General features: G+C 37.3%; 1 protein-coding gene across 1 annotated transcript in view; it reads left to right on the top strand.

The window, feature by feature from the left end:
• The window catches only part of XRN1 (5'-3' exoribonuclease 1), a 110,688-nt gene that overhangs the window by 11,602 nt on the left and 84,172 nt on the right, over positions 1-14,914 (top strand). Inside the window, 10 exon segments of the mRNA XM_005669915.3 lie at positions 2,097-2,194; positions 3,402-3,511; positions 3,605-3,715; positions 6,017-6,099; positions 9,173-9,260; positions 9,344-9,512; positions 10,836-10,903; positions 11,226-11,363; positions 12,813-12,879; positions 13,235-13,340. Of these exon segments, the coding sequence (XP_005669972.2) occupies positions 2,097-2,194; positions 3,402-3,511; positions 3,605-3,715; positions 6,017-6,099; positions 9,173-9,260; positions 9,344-9,512; positions 10,836-10,903; positions 11,226-11,363; positions 12,813-12,879; positions 13,235-13,340 (1,038 nt within the window).

Genomic DNA, 14,914 nt, shown 5'->3' with positions numbered 1-14,914 from the left:
TACTCAGTGCTCTGGTGGCATTAAGTGCTCCATGTTTTGTTGAAATCTCCCAGTTACCTTCTTCTCATTTTCCACAGTGATTACTTTCTTCATTCATAATCTTTCCACATCTCTTACTCATTTTTAAAGCTACTTCCTTACAAGATTACAAATAGACTCCTATGGCTAAATCTTAAAGAATAATTCTGTCTTTTATTACTTTGTCTATATTGAGCAATGTTGACCATTATTTCTTTCCTGAGCTTCCTTTCCATGACCTTTAGGTAACTGTTCTCTCTTACTGTGCCTTCTTACTCTCCTTGTTATTTTCTTTTCCACTGCTTTTTTCTTAAATATTGATATTTCTTAAAGTTCTGTCCTGGGTCCTGAGAGATCTTATCCAATGACTTTAATTACTGAATCTGTACTGATGATTCCCAAATTTTTCTTTCTTGGTGGGTATCTCTTTCCAGAGCTTCTAGAAATCTAAATGCCTGCTAAATGACTCCTTCTGAATACCACAGATACATATCATGCTTAACATCTTCAGAAATGAACTCATTTTTCCTCAAACCTGCCTTCCTTCTCTATTTCCTGTTTCCATGAATGACAACACCATGTAAATAGCTGCTCAACTGCAAAGTCCAAGAGTAATTTGGACTTCTCCCTCTTCTTCATTCCTTGCATCCAAGTCATATTTATTTACCTCTTTTTATCTTTACTGCCACTATCTCAGCCTAGGCCATCATTGTCTTCTACCTAGAGTACTTTAGTAGTTTTACTTTGTCCCTGTCCCAAACATTCTCTATTGCTGCAGCTACATTAAACATTACGGCTGTTTAATTTTCTGTTTCCCCACTAGAGTGTAAACTCTGAGAAGAATCATTTCTTTTTTGTTGTTGTTGTCATATAGTAACATTGAATAATCACTTCTTCAATCAAAGAACAAGGGGGAGAAAAGAAGAAAGATTACAAATGAGTTGATATCTTCAAGTTGTTGTTATATTTTGGTAAGAAAGAGAGGTTAAATATGAAGAAGAGTTTGTTTACCACAAGAAATAAAATTTCATGAAGCATAACAGATAGAGCTAGTAACAAGGCTGTAGCAATGTACATAAAGTGGGACTTCCTAACTTGCATGCCATGTGGCCTGCTTGTGTGCCACACATGGGTTACAGGAGAAGCCAGACAGGAATTGGAATGCCTGTATTCAAACCTAGGTTTATCAGACTCTAAAACTCATGTTCTTCCTAGTAAATCCTGTTACCTCAAAAATGAGATATTTTGGCTGCTGATATCATTAATGTTATTAGTCTTTCATCTTATTCTTTTTATGTATTTATTTTTTGGCCACACCCACAGCATACAGAAGTTCCCCAGGCCAGGAAATGAACCCACCCCCCGCCACAGCAGCAACACAAGCCACAGCAGTGACAAAACAGGATCCTTAACCTGCTGAGCCACTAGGGAACTCCTAGACTTTCATTTTACATGTTTTCATGAGGGAACCCGAAGATAAACATTATGATTTTATAATTATTTTTATATAATACTCTTAGAGATTGTTTTAATGATGTACTTCTTCTTTGATGTCATTATTAAATGTAGTATGTGTAATGAACGTTTTATGCTATATGTTTGAAATTATTTCTAGAACCAGTATAGTGTATATTTGTGATAAGTAAAGAATTACTTGGTAAGTGTTTGTAACATTCAGTGTCAGTTTTATACCATTATAATATTCTACTTTTGTGGTTTCTATCTGAAAAACTCAATTCTTTAGATAATAAAAGTAGGAGTACCCTGGTGACTCAACAGGTTAAGGATCCAGCATTGTCACTCTTGTGGCTTGGGTCGCTCATGTGGTACGGGTTCAGTCCCTGGCCCAGGAACTTCTGTATGCCATGGGCACACCCAAAAATAAAAGAAAAAGAGTAAAAACAAACAATTTTGAAGCTCATCTTTATTGATTATAATCATTTCAAAACATATATTTTGAACTTAAAATTGATGAATTAGTATTTTAATTACAAAAGCTTCTAAATAAGTTTACTTTATATAGAGATCTCTACTTCTTTTCAGAAAGTTGAAGATTTTTTTCCCCATTAACATTTAAGGTCAGCAAAGGAAGCAGAAGACAAAATAAAAAAGGCAATAGAAAAAGGAGAAACTCTTCCCACGGAGGCCAGATTTGATTCCAACTGCATTACACCAGGTAAATTCACTGAGAGAAAAATTCTGGAACATTTAAAATGTAAATGCAAATTTATTTTTCAAATATATTTTTCTTTTCCATCTTCTGTTTGTTTTGTCCTTAGGATTCCATTTGCTATATTTTCCCAGTTATGTCTCTTCATGAGATGGTTTGGTCATCTTGGTCATAAGTGCCCCTATGAAGACCCACTCTAGGATTTTACAGGTGTTGATAAGAGCAGCTATGGACGGAATTCACCCAGATGCACAAAATTCCTGACCTAGAAGGAACTTAACAAGATCAGTCCTCCTCCTGCCATTTATTTGTATGAAAACTGACTCAGTGAGGTTGTGGCTCACCCAAGTTCATTTAGCTAACTTGTTAGCTTGTTGTTTTCAGTATAGGAAACCCATTTTCCTAGAGTGCCTACTGTTCTGCCTCTCAGAGGCAGTTAAGATTTCTGTGACTTTAAGGGTAAATTAATTTATCAATATTACCAATTTAATTATATATGCAACAACATAGTCTGCACTTCCTAGAGTTTTGTCTAACATCATTATAATCCTTTACTTTGAAAAAAAATCTTAAAATCTTACTTTCTCATTAATTCTTTACTATGATTGTATTCTTTCATTAAGTGCCCTGATGACACATTGCTTAGTTAAAAACCGGTGTTATCATGATGCAGTTTAAAACTGTATTGCCTTTGATTGTTGACCATCGGGCTTTTCCTAAAACATAATCATTATAGACTAAGTTTACAGATTAGTAATAATTTTCCAGGTTAACAGTAGTAGTAATAATAGTTGTTATTGGCAACTGTATTGAAGCTGCATGCTTTAAAAAAAAAAAAAAAAGGCACTTCTGATTCCATCAGAGGAAATAGAAGATTGAAGTTTGTTGGGCAGTTGAAACTCTGCTCTTGTGTAAAAATATTTGAAGCATAGTCCTGAGGCAGTTGTAATATTCTTTGACTTTTTCTTCCTGATAATAACTTCATTTTAGGGTGACTGGTTAAATTGGAAATAGTAGTGATACTTGCTAGGGAAAGATCTAACATTACTTTCTTTTCAAGATAAGCAAGAAGAGCTTTTGACCTCCTCTGGAGATCTTATACCTAGCTATTCCCTGGACACCCAGGTCCAATTTCATGTTGTCACTGGGAATGAATGCACTTGTTTTTATATGTCTCTCTCAAATTAAATTTTTTAAAACTTTTTATTTATAGGGACTGAATTCATGGCCAGGTTACATGAACATCTGAAGTATTTTGTAAACATGAAAATTTCTACAGACAAGTCATGGCAAGGAGTTACCATCTATTTCTCAGGCCATGAGGTTATTATCTTTTTTTTTTATTTAAAGAGTTTTTTTAATTTAATATTATAAAATGTAATGTATTATCCCATTTTTTAAAAATATTTTATTTAGACTCCTGGAGAAGGAGAACATAAAATCATGGAATTTATCAGATCTGAGAAGGCAAAGCCAGATCATGATCCAAACACCAGACACTGTCTTTATGGCTTAGATGCTGACTTGGTAGGTATAATGTTTATTGTTATTATAATCTTATGCCACTATAGTTAACTATCTAGGAGACTTAATATAAAAGGTTTCTGCCTGTGGAAACAGATATTGGACACATAATAATGATTGCTGCTTCTGCTAATACCAAAGTTCCAAAAATTTGGAAAAAGAGTTCTTTGCCATACTTTGTGATTAGTAGGTCTCTATAGTTATTTTCTCCCTGACTGACCCTAGTGCTGTGAATACTCTGCTGAGGTCAGGATAGAGGGCCTTTTTAACCCTCATGTTTAATACATGGTTTTTAATACCACATGATCTGATAACTTATAACCCAAGTAAATTTACTAGACTATTGTTTGTTCGTTTTAACTTTTTTGTCTTTTTGAATTTTCTTGAGCTGCTCCCTTGGCATAGGGGTCTAATTGGAGCTGTAGCCACCAGCCTATGCCAGAGCCACAGCAATGTGGGATCTGAGCTGGGTCTGCGACCCACACCACAGCTCACGGCAATGCCAGATCCTTAACCCACTGAGTAAGGCCAGGGATCGAACCTGCAACCTCATGGTTCCTAGTTGGATTCGTTAACCACTGCGCCATGACAGGAACTCCTGTTTTAACTTTTTTTGGCCATGTCCATGGAATGTGGAAGTTTCTGAGCTAGGGATTGAACCCCCAGCCACAACAATGACAATGCCGAATCCTTAACCTCTAGGGCAGCAGGAATTCCTGTTTTAACTTTTATTTTTTATTTTTATTTTTTTAACTTCTTTAGGGCTGCACCTGTGACATATGGAAGTTCCCAGACTAGGGGTGGAATCGGAGCTGCAGATGTCAGCTTACACCACAGCCACAGCAATGCCAGATCGAACCTGCATCTGCGACCTATACCACAGCTCATGGCAATGCCAGATCCTTAACCCGCTGGGAGAGGCCAGGGATCAAGCCCACATCCTCTTGGATACTATTTGGGTTCATTACTGCTGAGCCACAATGAGAACTCCAATTTTTATTTTTTTTTTAGGGCTGCACTTGGAGCAAATGGAAGCTCCTGGGCTGGGGTGGAATCAGAGCTGCAGCTGCCAGCCTACACTACAGCCACAGCAACGCCGGATCCAGGCTGCATCTGCGACCTGTGCCACAGCCTATGGCAACGCTGGATCCTTAACCCACTGAGTGAGGCCGGGAATCGAAGCTGCATCCTCACAGACACTATGTCAGACTCTTACCTTCACCAAGCCACACAGAAACTCCCTTTTTAACGTTTTATTATGGAAATTCACAAACCTAAACAAAAGTAGAAGAGAACATGTGATGAACCTCCTTGTGTCCTTCATCCACTTGCAGTAACTTCAGCTCCTTTCCCTAACCATCTGTCTCCCTCCTCCTACTAGATTCTTGAAGTATTTGGCGTTTTATCATTTAATCTATAAATATTTCAAAATGGAGAATATTTGAAATAGTAACTCCAATATCATTATCCCCCATAAAAATTAGCAAGTCACTGTTTCATGCATGAACTATTTCAGATTCTCATTTTGATTTTATTTCATTTGAATCAGGATTGAATAAACAGTACATTGCAATTGGCTGATATGTCTTACTAGACTATTTGACTTACTTTAAGGATTAGACTATTCTGTGAGAATATTAACTGAAAATATCCTTTCCTAGTTTTTTCTTAGTTTTCCCATATTAGAAGTATCCTGGCCTCCAGAAGAGTCTTGTATTCTTCTGGAAATGCTGCTACCTCTAATCTCTTACCTATTCCCCCATGACAAGTGGAAAGGTGTAAAAAACCGAGAGAATGTTTTGGGGATTTTTTTTTGTGGCAGGGAGTACAGTGGGGTGGTTATGAAGATTATATAAGTCTAAGTTGAACATTTTTTTCTTAGAAAAGTACACTCAAGTTCCTGCTCATGGGCAGTGGAGTGAGTTAAGAATCCAGCTGCAGCAGCTTGGGTCACTGTGGAGGTGTGAGTTCAATCACTGCCTGGCAGCAGTGCCCAGCTGCAGCTTGGATTCAGTCCCTGGCCCAGGAACTTCCGAATGCCTCAGGTGCACCCAGGAAGGAAGGAAGGGAGGGAGGGAAAGAAAAATGAGGGAGGGGAGAAGAACACTCACTTTACCACATTCATAACCTATAAATGTATAATTTTTTGATATTTGTATTTGTAAATTTAATTTGCTAGTAAGTTGTTTATTTTCCTTAAATAAGTATGTTCTTCTCTATATAACAGCATTTTTTTATTGCTTTTGTGAACCTGATGCTATAAAAAATGAGAGAATAGAACATTTCTTAATCATTTTTCAACAGATTATGCTTGGATTAACAAGTCATGAGGCACATTTCTCTCTTTTAAGAGAGGAGGTTCGGTTTGGTGGCAAAAAGACACAAAGGTAAATCATACTGCATATATATTGGAGGAAAGAACAGAAATTAAATGAGCAGTCATAATCCTTTAACATATTTATGATCTGTAAATATTTTCTCCGTGGGTTACCTTTTCACGCTGTTGATAGTATCATTTGGTGTACAAATTTTTAAATTGATAAATTCCAGTCTCTGTTTTTGCTTTTGTTGCCTGTACTTTCTGGTGTAAAATATAAGAAATCATTGCCAAATCTAATGTCATCAAGCTTCTTCCCATTTTATTCTAAGGATTTATAAGTTTTAGCTCTTAATATTTCAGTCTTTGATCCATGTTGAGTTAATTTTTGTATATAGTGTAAGGTAAGGGTCTTCATTCTTTGCATGTGAATATCCAGTTTTCTCAACAACGTTTGTTAAAAAAAGTGTCTTTTCCCTATTGAATGGTCTTGGATCCCTGTTTAAAAATCACTTGAACAAAACTGCAAGAGTTCGTCTCTAGACTTCATCTTCTATTTCATTGGTCTGTATGCATGTCCTTATGCCAGTACCACAGTATTTTGATTACTGCAGCTTTGTAGTAAGTTTTGAAATTAAAAGGGGTGAGACCTCCAACTTTGTTCTTCTTTTTCAGGATTATTTTGGCTATTTGAGGTCTCCTGAGATTAATAGTTTTTAGGATAGATTTTTTTTTTTTTAATTTTTGTTAAAAAAAAAAAAGTAAAGAGTTCCCATTGTGGTGCAGTGGTTGACGAATCCAACTAGGAACCATGAGGTTGCAGGTTTGATCCCTGGCTTTGCTCAGTGAGTTAAGGATCTGGCGTTGCTGTGAGCTGTGGTGTGGGTCGCAGACGCAGCTCAGATCCTGCACTGCTGTGGCTCTGGCATAGGCTGGTGGCTACAGCTCCAATTAGATCCCTAGCCTGGGAACCTCCATGTGCCATGGGAAGCGGCCCTAGAAAAGGCAAAAAGACAAAAAAAAAGTAAGATTTTCGTCAAGACAGCACTAAATCTGTAGATCCCTTTGGGCAGTATTCACATCTGATATCAAGCATTCCACCCTTTTAACATGAAATATCATTCCATTCATTTATGTCTTCTTTAATTTCTTTCATTTTTTTATTTTCAGTGTGCAAATTTTTTGCCCTTTTTTCTTTTCCCTTTCATCAAAAAAAAAAAAATTTCTAAATATCATCACCATGCTGTGCATTACATCCGCAGGAATTTTTTTATTTTTTTTATTTTTTATTTTTATTTTTTTTTAGGACTGCACCTGCAGCATGTGGCCGTTTCCAGCCTAGGGATCAAATCAGAGCCACAACAACGAGGCATCTGGCCGAGTATGCAACCTATATACCACAGCTCACAGCAATGCCAGATCCTTAACTCATTGAGCGAGGCCAGGGATCAAACCCACATCCTCATGGATACTAGTTGAATTTGTTACTGCTGAGCCAGAATGGGAACTCCAGGAAGATTATACCTTTTGACGACCTTAATCCATTTCACCACTCCCCATCTCCTACCTTTGTGAACCATCAATCTGTTCTGTGTTTCTGAGTTTAGTATTTTGTCTCTCTCTTTTTTTTTTCTTTTGCCTGCTTGGTCACATTTATTCTTTTGGATGGGATTATAAGTGGAATTGGTTCTTAATTTCCTTTTTGATTGTTGCTGGTGTGTAGAAACACAGTTTGCTTTTTTGATGACCTTGTAACCCTGTACCTATACTGAATTCATTTTTTAGTTCTAGTTTTTTTGGGGTTTTGTGTGTATATGTGTGTGTGTGTGGATTCTATGGGATTTTCTATACACAGAATTATGACATCTGTAAATAGATGTAGTTTTATTTCTTCTTTTCCAACTTAGCCTAATTGCCCTGGCTAGGACTTCCAGTAACTATAGTGAAAATGGGCATCCTTGTCTTGTTCTTGATCTTTGGAATTCCTTTCTTTGGAGGGAAAGCTTTCAGTCTTTCACTGTTGATTATGATATTAGCTATGGATTTTCATAAATTTCCTTAATCATGTTAAAGATATTCCCTTCTATTCCTACTTTGCTGAGTATTTTTTTCATTTTTAATGTTTTATTGAAGTATAGTTGAGTTACAATGTTGTGATAATTTCTGCTATGCAACAAAGTGATTCAATTATATACTTACATACATTCATTCTCCTTGAGATTCTTTTCCCAAATAGATGATCACAGAATATTAGGTAGAACTCTCTGTTCTATACAGCAGGTCCCTGTTGGTCCATCATTCCATATACCACAGTAAGCATATGCCGCCGAATATTTTTATCATGAAGGGATAATGGATTTTGACTTTTTTTTCTATTAAATGATTATGTGGTTTATTACTCTGGTATATTTCATTGATTTATTTTCTTATGTTGAACTATCCTTGCATTCCTAGGGAAAATCTCACTTGTTTATGGCGTATAAATGCTTTTAGTATGCTGTTAACAGCTTATATTCTTACTCGTAATTAATCTTGGAGTATAGCCCAATAGCTAGGAATATAGACCCCTATACCAAGCCAGGAAAAGTTAAGAGGAGGAAATGACAGTGTCTCATAATTGATGCCTCGGACTATACTGTACTAGATAAAAAAGTACATACACTCATTTATCTCTATTCCTTCTGCTTGTGGCTATCCTTAAATGAGCCAGATCCCACTGGTTTCTTATATCTGTTATGTATTATTTAGACTTTCTTAATTCTGAGAGACCTTCCACAGAAAGCATAATACAAACTAATTATTTTGAACTTTATGCCTATTATAATTGCAATTTTATATATATCATTTTGGCTTTGTCCACAGCATGTGGAAGTTCCTGGGCCACAGATCAAACCTGCACCACAAAAGCAACTCGAGCTGCTACAGTGACAGCACTAGATCCTTAACCTGCTATGCCAGAAGGAAACTTATGAACTTATGCATTTATATTTTTATCTCAACATTTCTCTGTATCTTTCATATAAATTACATGCTTTAATGACAAGAAATAATTATCTCCTAATAATGAGTTTTTTAAGCTACATTTTAAAACTTGAGCCTTAAGAATATAATTAACTCTCTGTTGATCATCCGACTAATTACAGGGTATGTGCACCAGAAGAAACCACATTTCACCTCCTACACTTGTCTTTAATGAGAGAGTATATTGATTATGAGTTTTCAGCATTAAAAGTAAGTATTAATATAACCATGGGTCAAAGAAGCATATGCAGAAATTTCCATAGGGTTTGACTCTTTTCTCCATGTTGCTGTAGGACAAGATCACATTTAAATATGATATTGAAAGGATAATCGATGATTGGATTTTGATGGGATTTCTTGTTGGCAATGATTTTATCCCTCATCTACCTCATTTACATATTAATCATGATGCACTGCCACTTCTTTATGGAACATATATTACCATCCTGCCAGAACTTGGGGGTAAGAAAAGTTTAATATTGGAGTTCCCGTCGTGGCGCAGTGGTTAACGAATCCGACTAGGAACCATGAGGTTGCGGGTTTGGTCCCTGTCCTTGCTCAGTAGGTTAACAATCCGGCGTTGCCGTGAGCTGTGGTGTAGGTTGCAGACGCGGCTCGGATCCCACGTTGCTGAGGCTCTGGCGTAGGCCAGTGGCTACAGCTCTGATTCGACCCCTAGCCTGGGAACCTCCATATGCCACGGGAGTGGCCCAAAGAAATAGCAAAAAGACAAAAAAAAAAAAAAAAAAAAAAAAAAAAAGTTTAATATTCATTTGAGGCTCCTTTAATTTAACACTCAGCTAACCTGAAAATGTCACTCACTTTATTAGATTATTGCATGCACAGCTGAAATGGGAAAAAACTTGGAGTGTCTTTGTTCTAAGGTGCCAAGCTCTAAAGTTGTAATTTTCAGTGGTTCACAACCAAAGAGAATGACCTAAGTTAAGCAGTCTCATTTATTGATACTTAACTAATCTTCACCTTTAATTGCTTAAGAAGGCCAGCAGGCGATGTTGGTTTCACCTAGCTCTTTTCATATTTAAGCATAGAAATTCAGAGTATTTAATATGAAAGAAAGATTTTTAAGTTAAAATGGATAAACATCAGAGTATTTAATATGAAGGAAAGTGTTTTACGTTAAAATGGGAAATTGAGGCATTCCCTTCGTGGCTCAGTGGTAACAAACCCCACTAGTATCCATGAGGATGTGGATTCAGTCCCTGGCCTCACTCCATGGGTTAAGGATCTGGCATTGCCATGAGCTGTGGTGTAGGTCACAGACACGGCTCGGATCCCACGATTCTGTGGCTGTGGCTTAGGCCAGGAGCTATAGCTCTGATTCAACCCCTGGCTTGGGAACTTCCATATGCCACACATGTGGCCCTAAGAAAAAGGGGAAATTGACAGTGGTAATGCTGGTTAAAAGAGGCAACAGAGTGGCAGGACATTAGACTTTTTCTTCTCAAGTTAACAGATCAAATGAGTTAGCAGACCTAGGTAGATTCTGGAACATATTTAATTAACTGTTACCTAATGTTGTTTGGAAATTTAGGAGGATTATTATGTGGACCTGGAACTTTTAATATTTTACTTCAGCTCTTACATATTGCATATTATAGTAACATCAAGTTCATAGAAACTAGGGCCCTTTACATATCCCAATACCGAGTGTTTTTTCCTTGATTAGGAAGTCTCAGCATTCAAAATATTGTAAAAAGAATTTTGTAGGTGTGTTTAGAAAAAATAAAGTCAACTTTTAGTAAATTTAGATTTTGTTCCTTTTAGGTTATATTAATGAAAGTGGGCATCTCAACTTACCTCGATTTGAGAAATACCTTGTGAAACTATCAGATGTAAGTAATTGGAAGTTTTTGTTTTCCTGTCCCAGGGTAGCTATAAATGGTCAGTAACCAATTACGTAATATCAGAAGAAGAAATGTTTGTAATTTTACTCCAGTTAGTCATTCTGTATAAATAATTTCACCTCAGTTATTTTTATTTCTATTTGCCTTTTACTTTTAATTTTCAGAGTAGTAGATAAAGTCCCCATGTCCATAAAAAACTAACATCCTCTGATTTCATGTGTCCCAGAAGTAGCCACTGTTAAAAGTTCGGTTTGTATTCTCTCAGACGTACTTAAATTATTTTAAAATAAATTTAAATATTTCTGTCCAGTTTGATCGGGAGCACTTCAGTGAAGTTTTTGTGGACCTAAAGTGGTTTGAAAGCAAAGTTGGTAACAAGTACCTCAATGAAGCAGCAGGTGTTGCAGCAGAAGAAGCTAAGAACTACAAGGAAAAGAAAAAAACAAAGGTGTCAATTTTTTTAGGTGTCCTTTATTTTTTTAGCTGTAAAGATAAAACTGATATTCCTTGTTTCTCATTTTCCTTCTTATGATTTTGAGGTTGCCTCATTTTAGTTTCATTTTTTCTTTTCCTCTGTGGACATTTTAAAAGTTGTTTTGGTTTCTTTTTCTTTTAAATGATTAAATCATTTTCTTTTAAATGATTAGATCCTATCATTTAAATCTTATCTTTAAACATCAATTTCTCATTTTTACCCTTGAAGAACATTGTGTTTTCTTTGCTCTTCCAGTCTATCAAGAAGTATAAAAAGCATTTCTAAATATAAGAGCCCAAAAAAATTAGGTTTTTGTTTATTTTTTTATTTATTTAATTTTTTAATGGGTGCACCCATGGCATGTGAAGTTCCTGGGCCAGGGATTGAATCCAAGCTACAGTTGCAACCTGTGCCGTAGCTGTGGCAACACTGGATCCTTTAGCCCACTACATTGGCCCAGGGATCAAACCCGTGCCTCCAAAGAGCCACTGGTTCAGATTCTTAACCCACTGCACCACAGCCGGAACTCTAGTTATTTTTTTTTTAATTTGGATATTTATATCATTTAATGCTTTGACACTTTACATAGATCAGTGATTTTTCTCTAGAAATAATTTATATATAAAATACAGTAATAGCCCCAGCTATGAGTAATTAATAGTATGCTATCTGATAGAATGTTAGGTGCTCAATAAATGAATAATGGAATCAGTTAGAATATACCTGTACCCTGTAAAAATACCTCCAATAACCTCTAAGGAATATCTTTTTTGTGTTAGCTGGGAAAACAAATCTCTTCTGAAATTTGCCTCAGCCAATCCATAATTATTGGATTCTGGTGAGATTGCTGTGTTTCTTGAACTCTTTGTGCTTACTGCTTTTATTTAGTTTCAAGCCTTTTGCTCTGGGAAGGGTAACTATCCTGATTTTCTTTAGTGCAGTCTTTCTAATTGCTTAGCTTTTCCTCAGTGGAGCTTAGCAGCAGTCAGTCTGCATTCTGTTCTGTTTTGATTTCAGTTTTTTTTTTTTTTTTTTTTTTTTTTTTTTGTCTTTTTCCAACACCGCACCTGTGGCATATGGAGGTTCCCAGGCTAGGGGTCTAATCTGAGTTGTAGCCACTGGTCTATGCCACAGCCATAGCAACTGGGGATCTGAGCCGCATCTGCGACCTACACCACACCCAGATCCTTAACCCACTGAGCGAGGTCAGGGATTGAACCTGCAACCTCATGGTTCCTAGTCGGATTTGTTAACCACTGAGCCATGATGGGAACTCCTTGAGGGTTATTTTTAAAATAAACTTTTGCAGTCTGTCACTTAAGGATCATTCAGTTATTTTTCGTATTTTTTAAATCTCTCTGTTAAATGCCTCACTGAAGTAAATGTTGCCATTAACTTTGTACTGATTAATAATTTTTATAGGGCCAGGAAAACTCCGTATGTTGGGCTGCTTTAGATAAAAATGGAGAAGAAGTAGTAACTTCTAAGGGTGAGTACAAAATGTATTTTAATTTATGGGTTTTTTTTTTTGACAGAATAATTATCTCTTTATTAGTATTAATTCAATAATACTGAATAAAACAGATTCCTATGATAGGGTTTTTGTTTTTGTTTTTGGCTGTGCCTGCAACATGTGGAAGTTCCCAGGCCGGGGATCAAACCCACACCATAGCAGCAACCCAAGCCAATGCAGTGACAATGTCAGATCCTTAACCCACTGTGCCACAAGGAAACTGCCTATGATAGTTTATAAGTATCTGCTTTGATACATTTTTATCAAAGCTTTAGATGGAAAAACAGAATATTCAAAATTGTCAGCCACTATTTTTCTGTCTTTTTTCCAGATAATTTAGAAGATGAGACTGAAGATGATGACCTATTTGAAACCGAGTTTAGACAATATAAAAGAACGTATTATATGACAAAAATGGGAGTTGATGTCGTTTCTGAGTATGTTTTTGCCAGTGCTTTTGCTGTAAAGTGGAAGAAAAGTTAGACTTTGCAGTTCTTCAGAAAGCAGCATGTTTTGATAGTTAAGATGATAGGAGGAAGGAAATTTTTTTTTTTTTTTTTTTTTTTGTCTTTTTGTCTTTTCTAGGGCCGCACCCCATGCATATGGAGGTTCCCAGCCTAGGGGTCTAGTCGGAGCTGTAGCAACCGGCCTACGCCAGAGCCACAGCAATGCCAGATCTGAGCCGCGTCTGTGACCTACACCACAGCTCATGGCAATGCTGGATCGTTAACCCACTGAGCAAGGCCAGGGATCGAACCCGCAACCTCATGGTTCCTAGTCGGATTCATTAACCACTGCTCCACGACGGGAACTCCCAGGAATTTTTATTTTCATAAATTACTGTAGACCTTTCAGCTAGCTTGGTTTTGAAAAAGGTAATGTTAACTGACATGTATTATGCAGTTGGCCCTTGAACGACATGGATTTGAACTGTGCAGGTCCACTTACATGTGGATTTTTTTCACTAAATACTTAATATGGTAGTACATGATCCACAAAGATGCAAAACCGCAGATATACAGAGCCCACTGTAGAGTTATGGGCAGGTTTTCTACTGCGTAGAGTATTAACGTCTCTAATCTCTGGATTATTCAAGGGTCAGCTGTATTCCTGTAATAAAATTGCCCAATACGAGATGGTTAGTTTTCTGCTTCCCATCTTCTAAAACTCGTATCACACTAATCTCAAAGGCCACCTGACCCAGATCCAGGTTAATAATTAGGACAAAATTTCCTTAAGAACATGACCTCTAGGAGTTCCCGTCGTGGCGCAGTGGTTAACGAATCCGACTAGGAACCATGAGGTTGGGGGTTCGGTCCCTGCCCTCGCTCAGTGGGTTAACGATCTGGCATTGCCGTGAGCTGTGGTGTAGGTTGCAGACGCGGCTCGGATCCTGCGTTGCTGTGGCTCTGGCGTAGGCCGGTGGCTACAGCTCCAATTAGACCCCTAGCCTGGGAACCTCCATGTGCCGCGGGAGCGGCCCAAAGAAATAGCAAAAAGACAAAAAAAAAAGAACATGACCTCTAAAATGGTGGCTCACACTTTTTAAATTACAGCCCACGGTATGAATTACTTACATTCATATTTTATTTATTAACTTTAAAAAAATCTTTTTTTCTTTTTAGGGCTGCACCCGTGGCATATGGAAGTTCCCAACCTAGGAATGAAAGCAGAGCTGTAGCTGCCGGGCACAGCCACAGCAACCCAGATCTGAGCCATGCAGCTCACACATCGCTGGATCCTTAACCCACTGAGCAGGACCAGGGATCAAACCCACATCCTCATGGATACTGCTCGGGTTTGTTACCACTGAGCCACAAATGGGAACTCCCTGTATTTTATTTATTTTAATTAACAAACAGTTATAAAGTGCTTACCAAGTGCCTGCGACCTACACCACAGCTCACAGCAACGCCAGATCCTTAACCCACTGAGCAAGGCCAGGGGTCCAACGCCCGTCCTCAACCCACTGAGCCACAGTGGGAACTCCATGCATTTCATTTTCAAAAGC

The sequence above is a fragment of the Sus scrofa genome, chromosome 13 (genome assembly GCF_000003025.6).
Source record: "Sus scrofa isolate TJ Tabasco breed Duroc chromosome 13, Sscrofa11.1, whole genome shotgun sequence".
Classification (NCBI taxonomy): Eukaryota; Metazoa; Chordata; class Mammalia; order Artiodactyla; family Suidae; genus Sus; species Sus scrofa.
The sequence above is the reverse complement of the archived record's forward strand: the minus strand, read 5'-3'. Positions and strand labels throughout refer to the sequence as shown.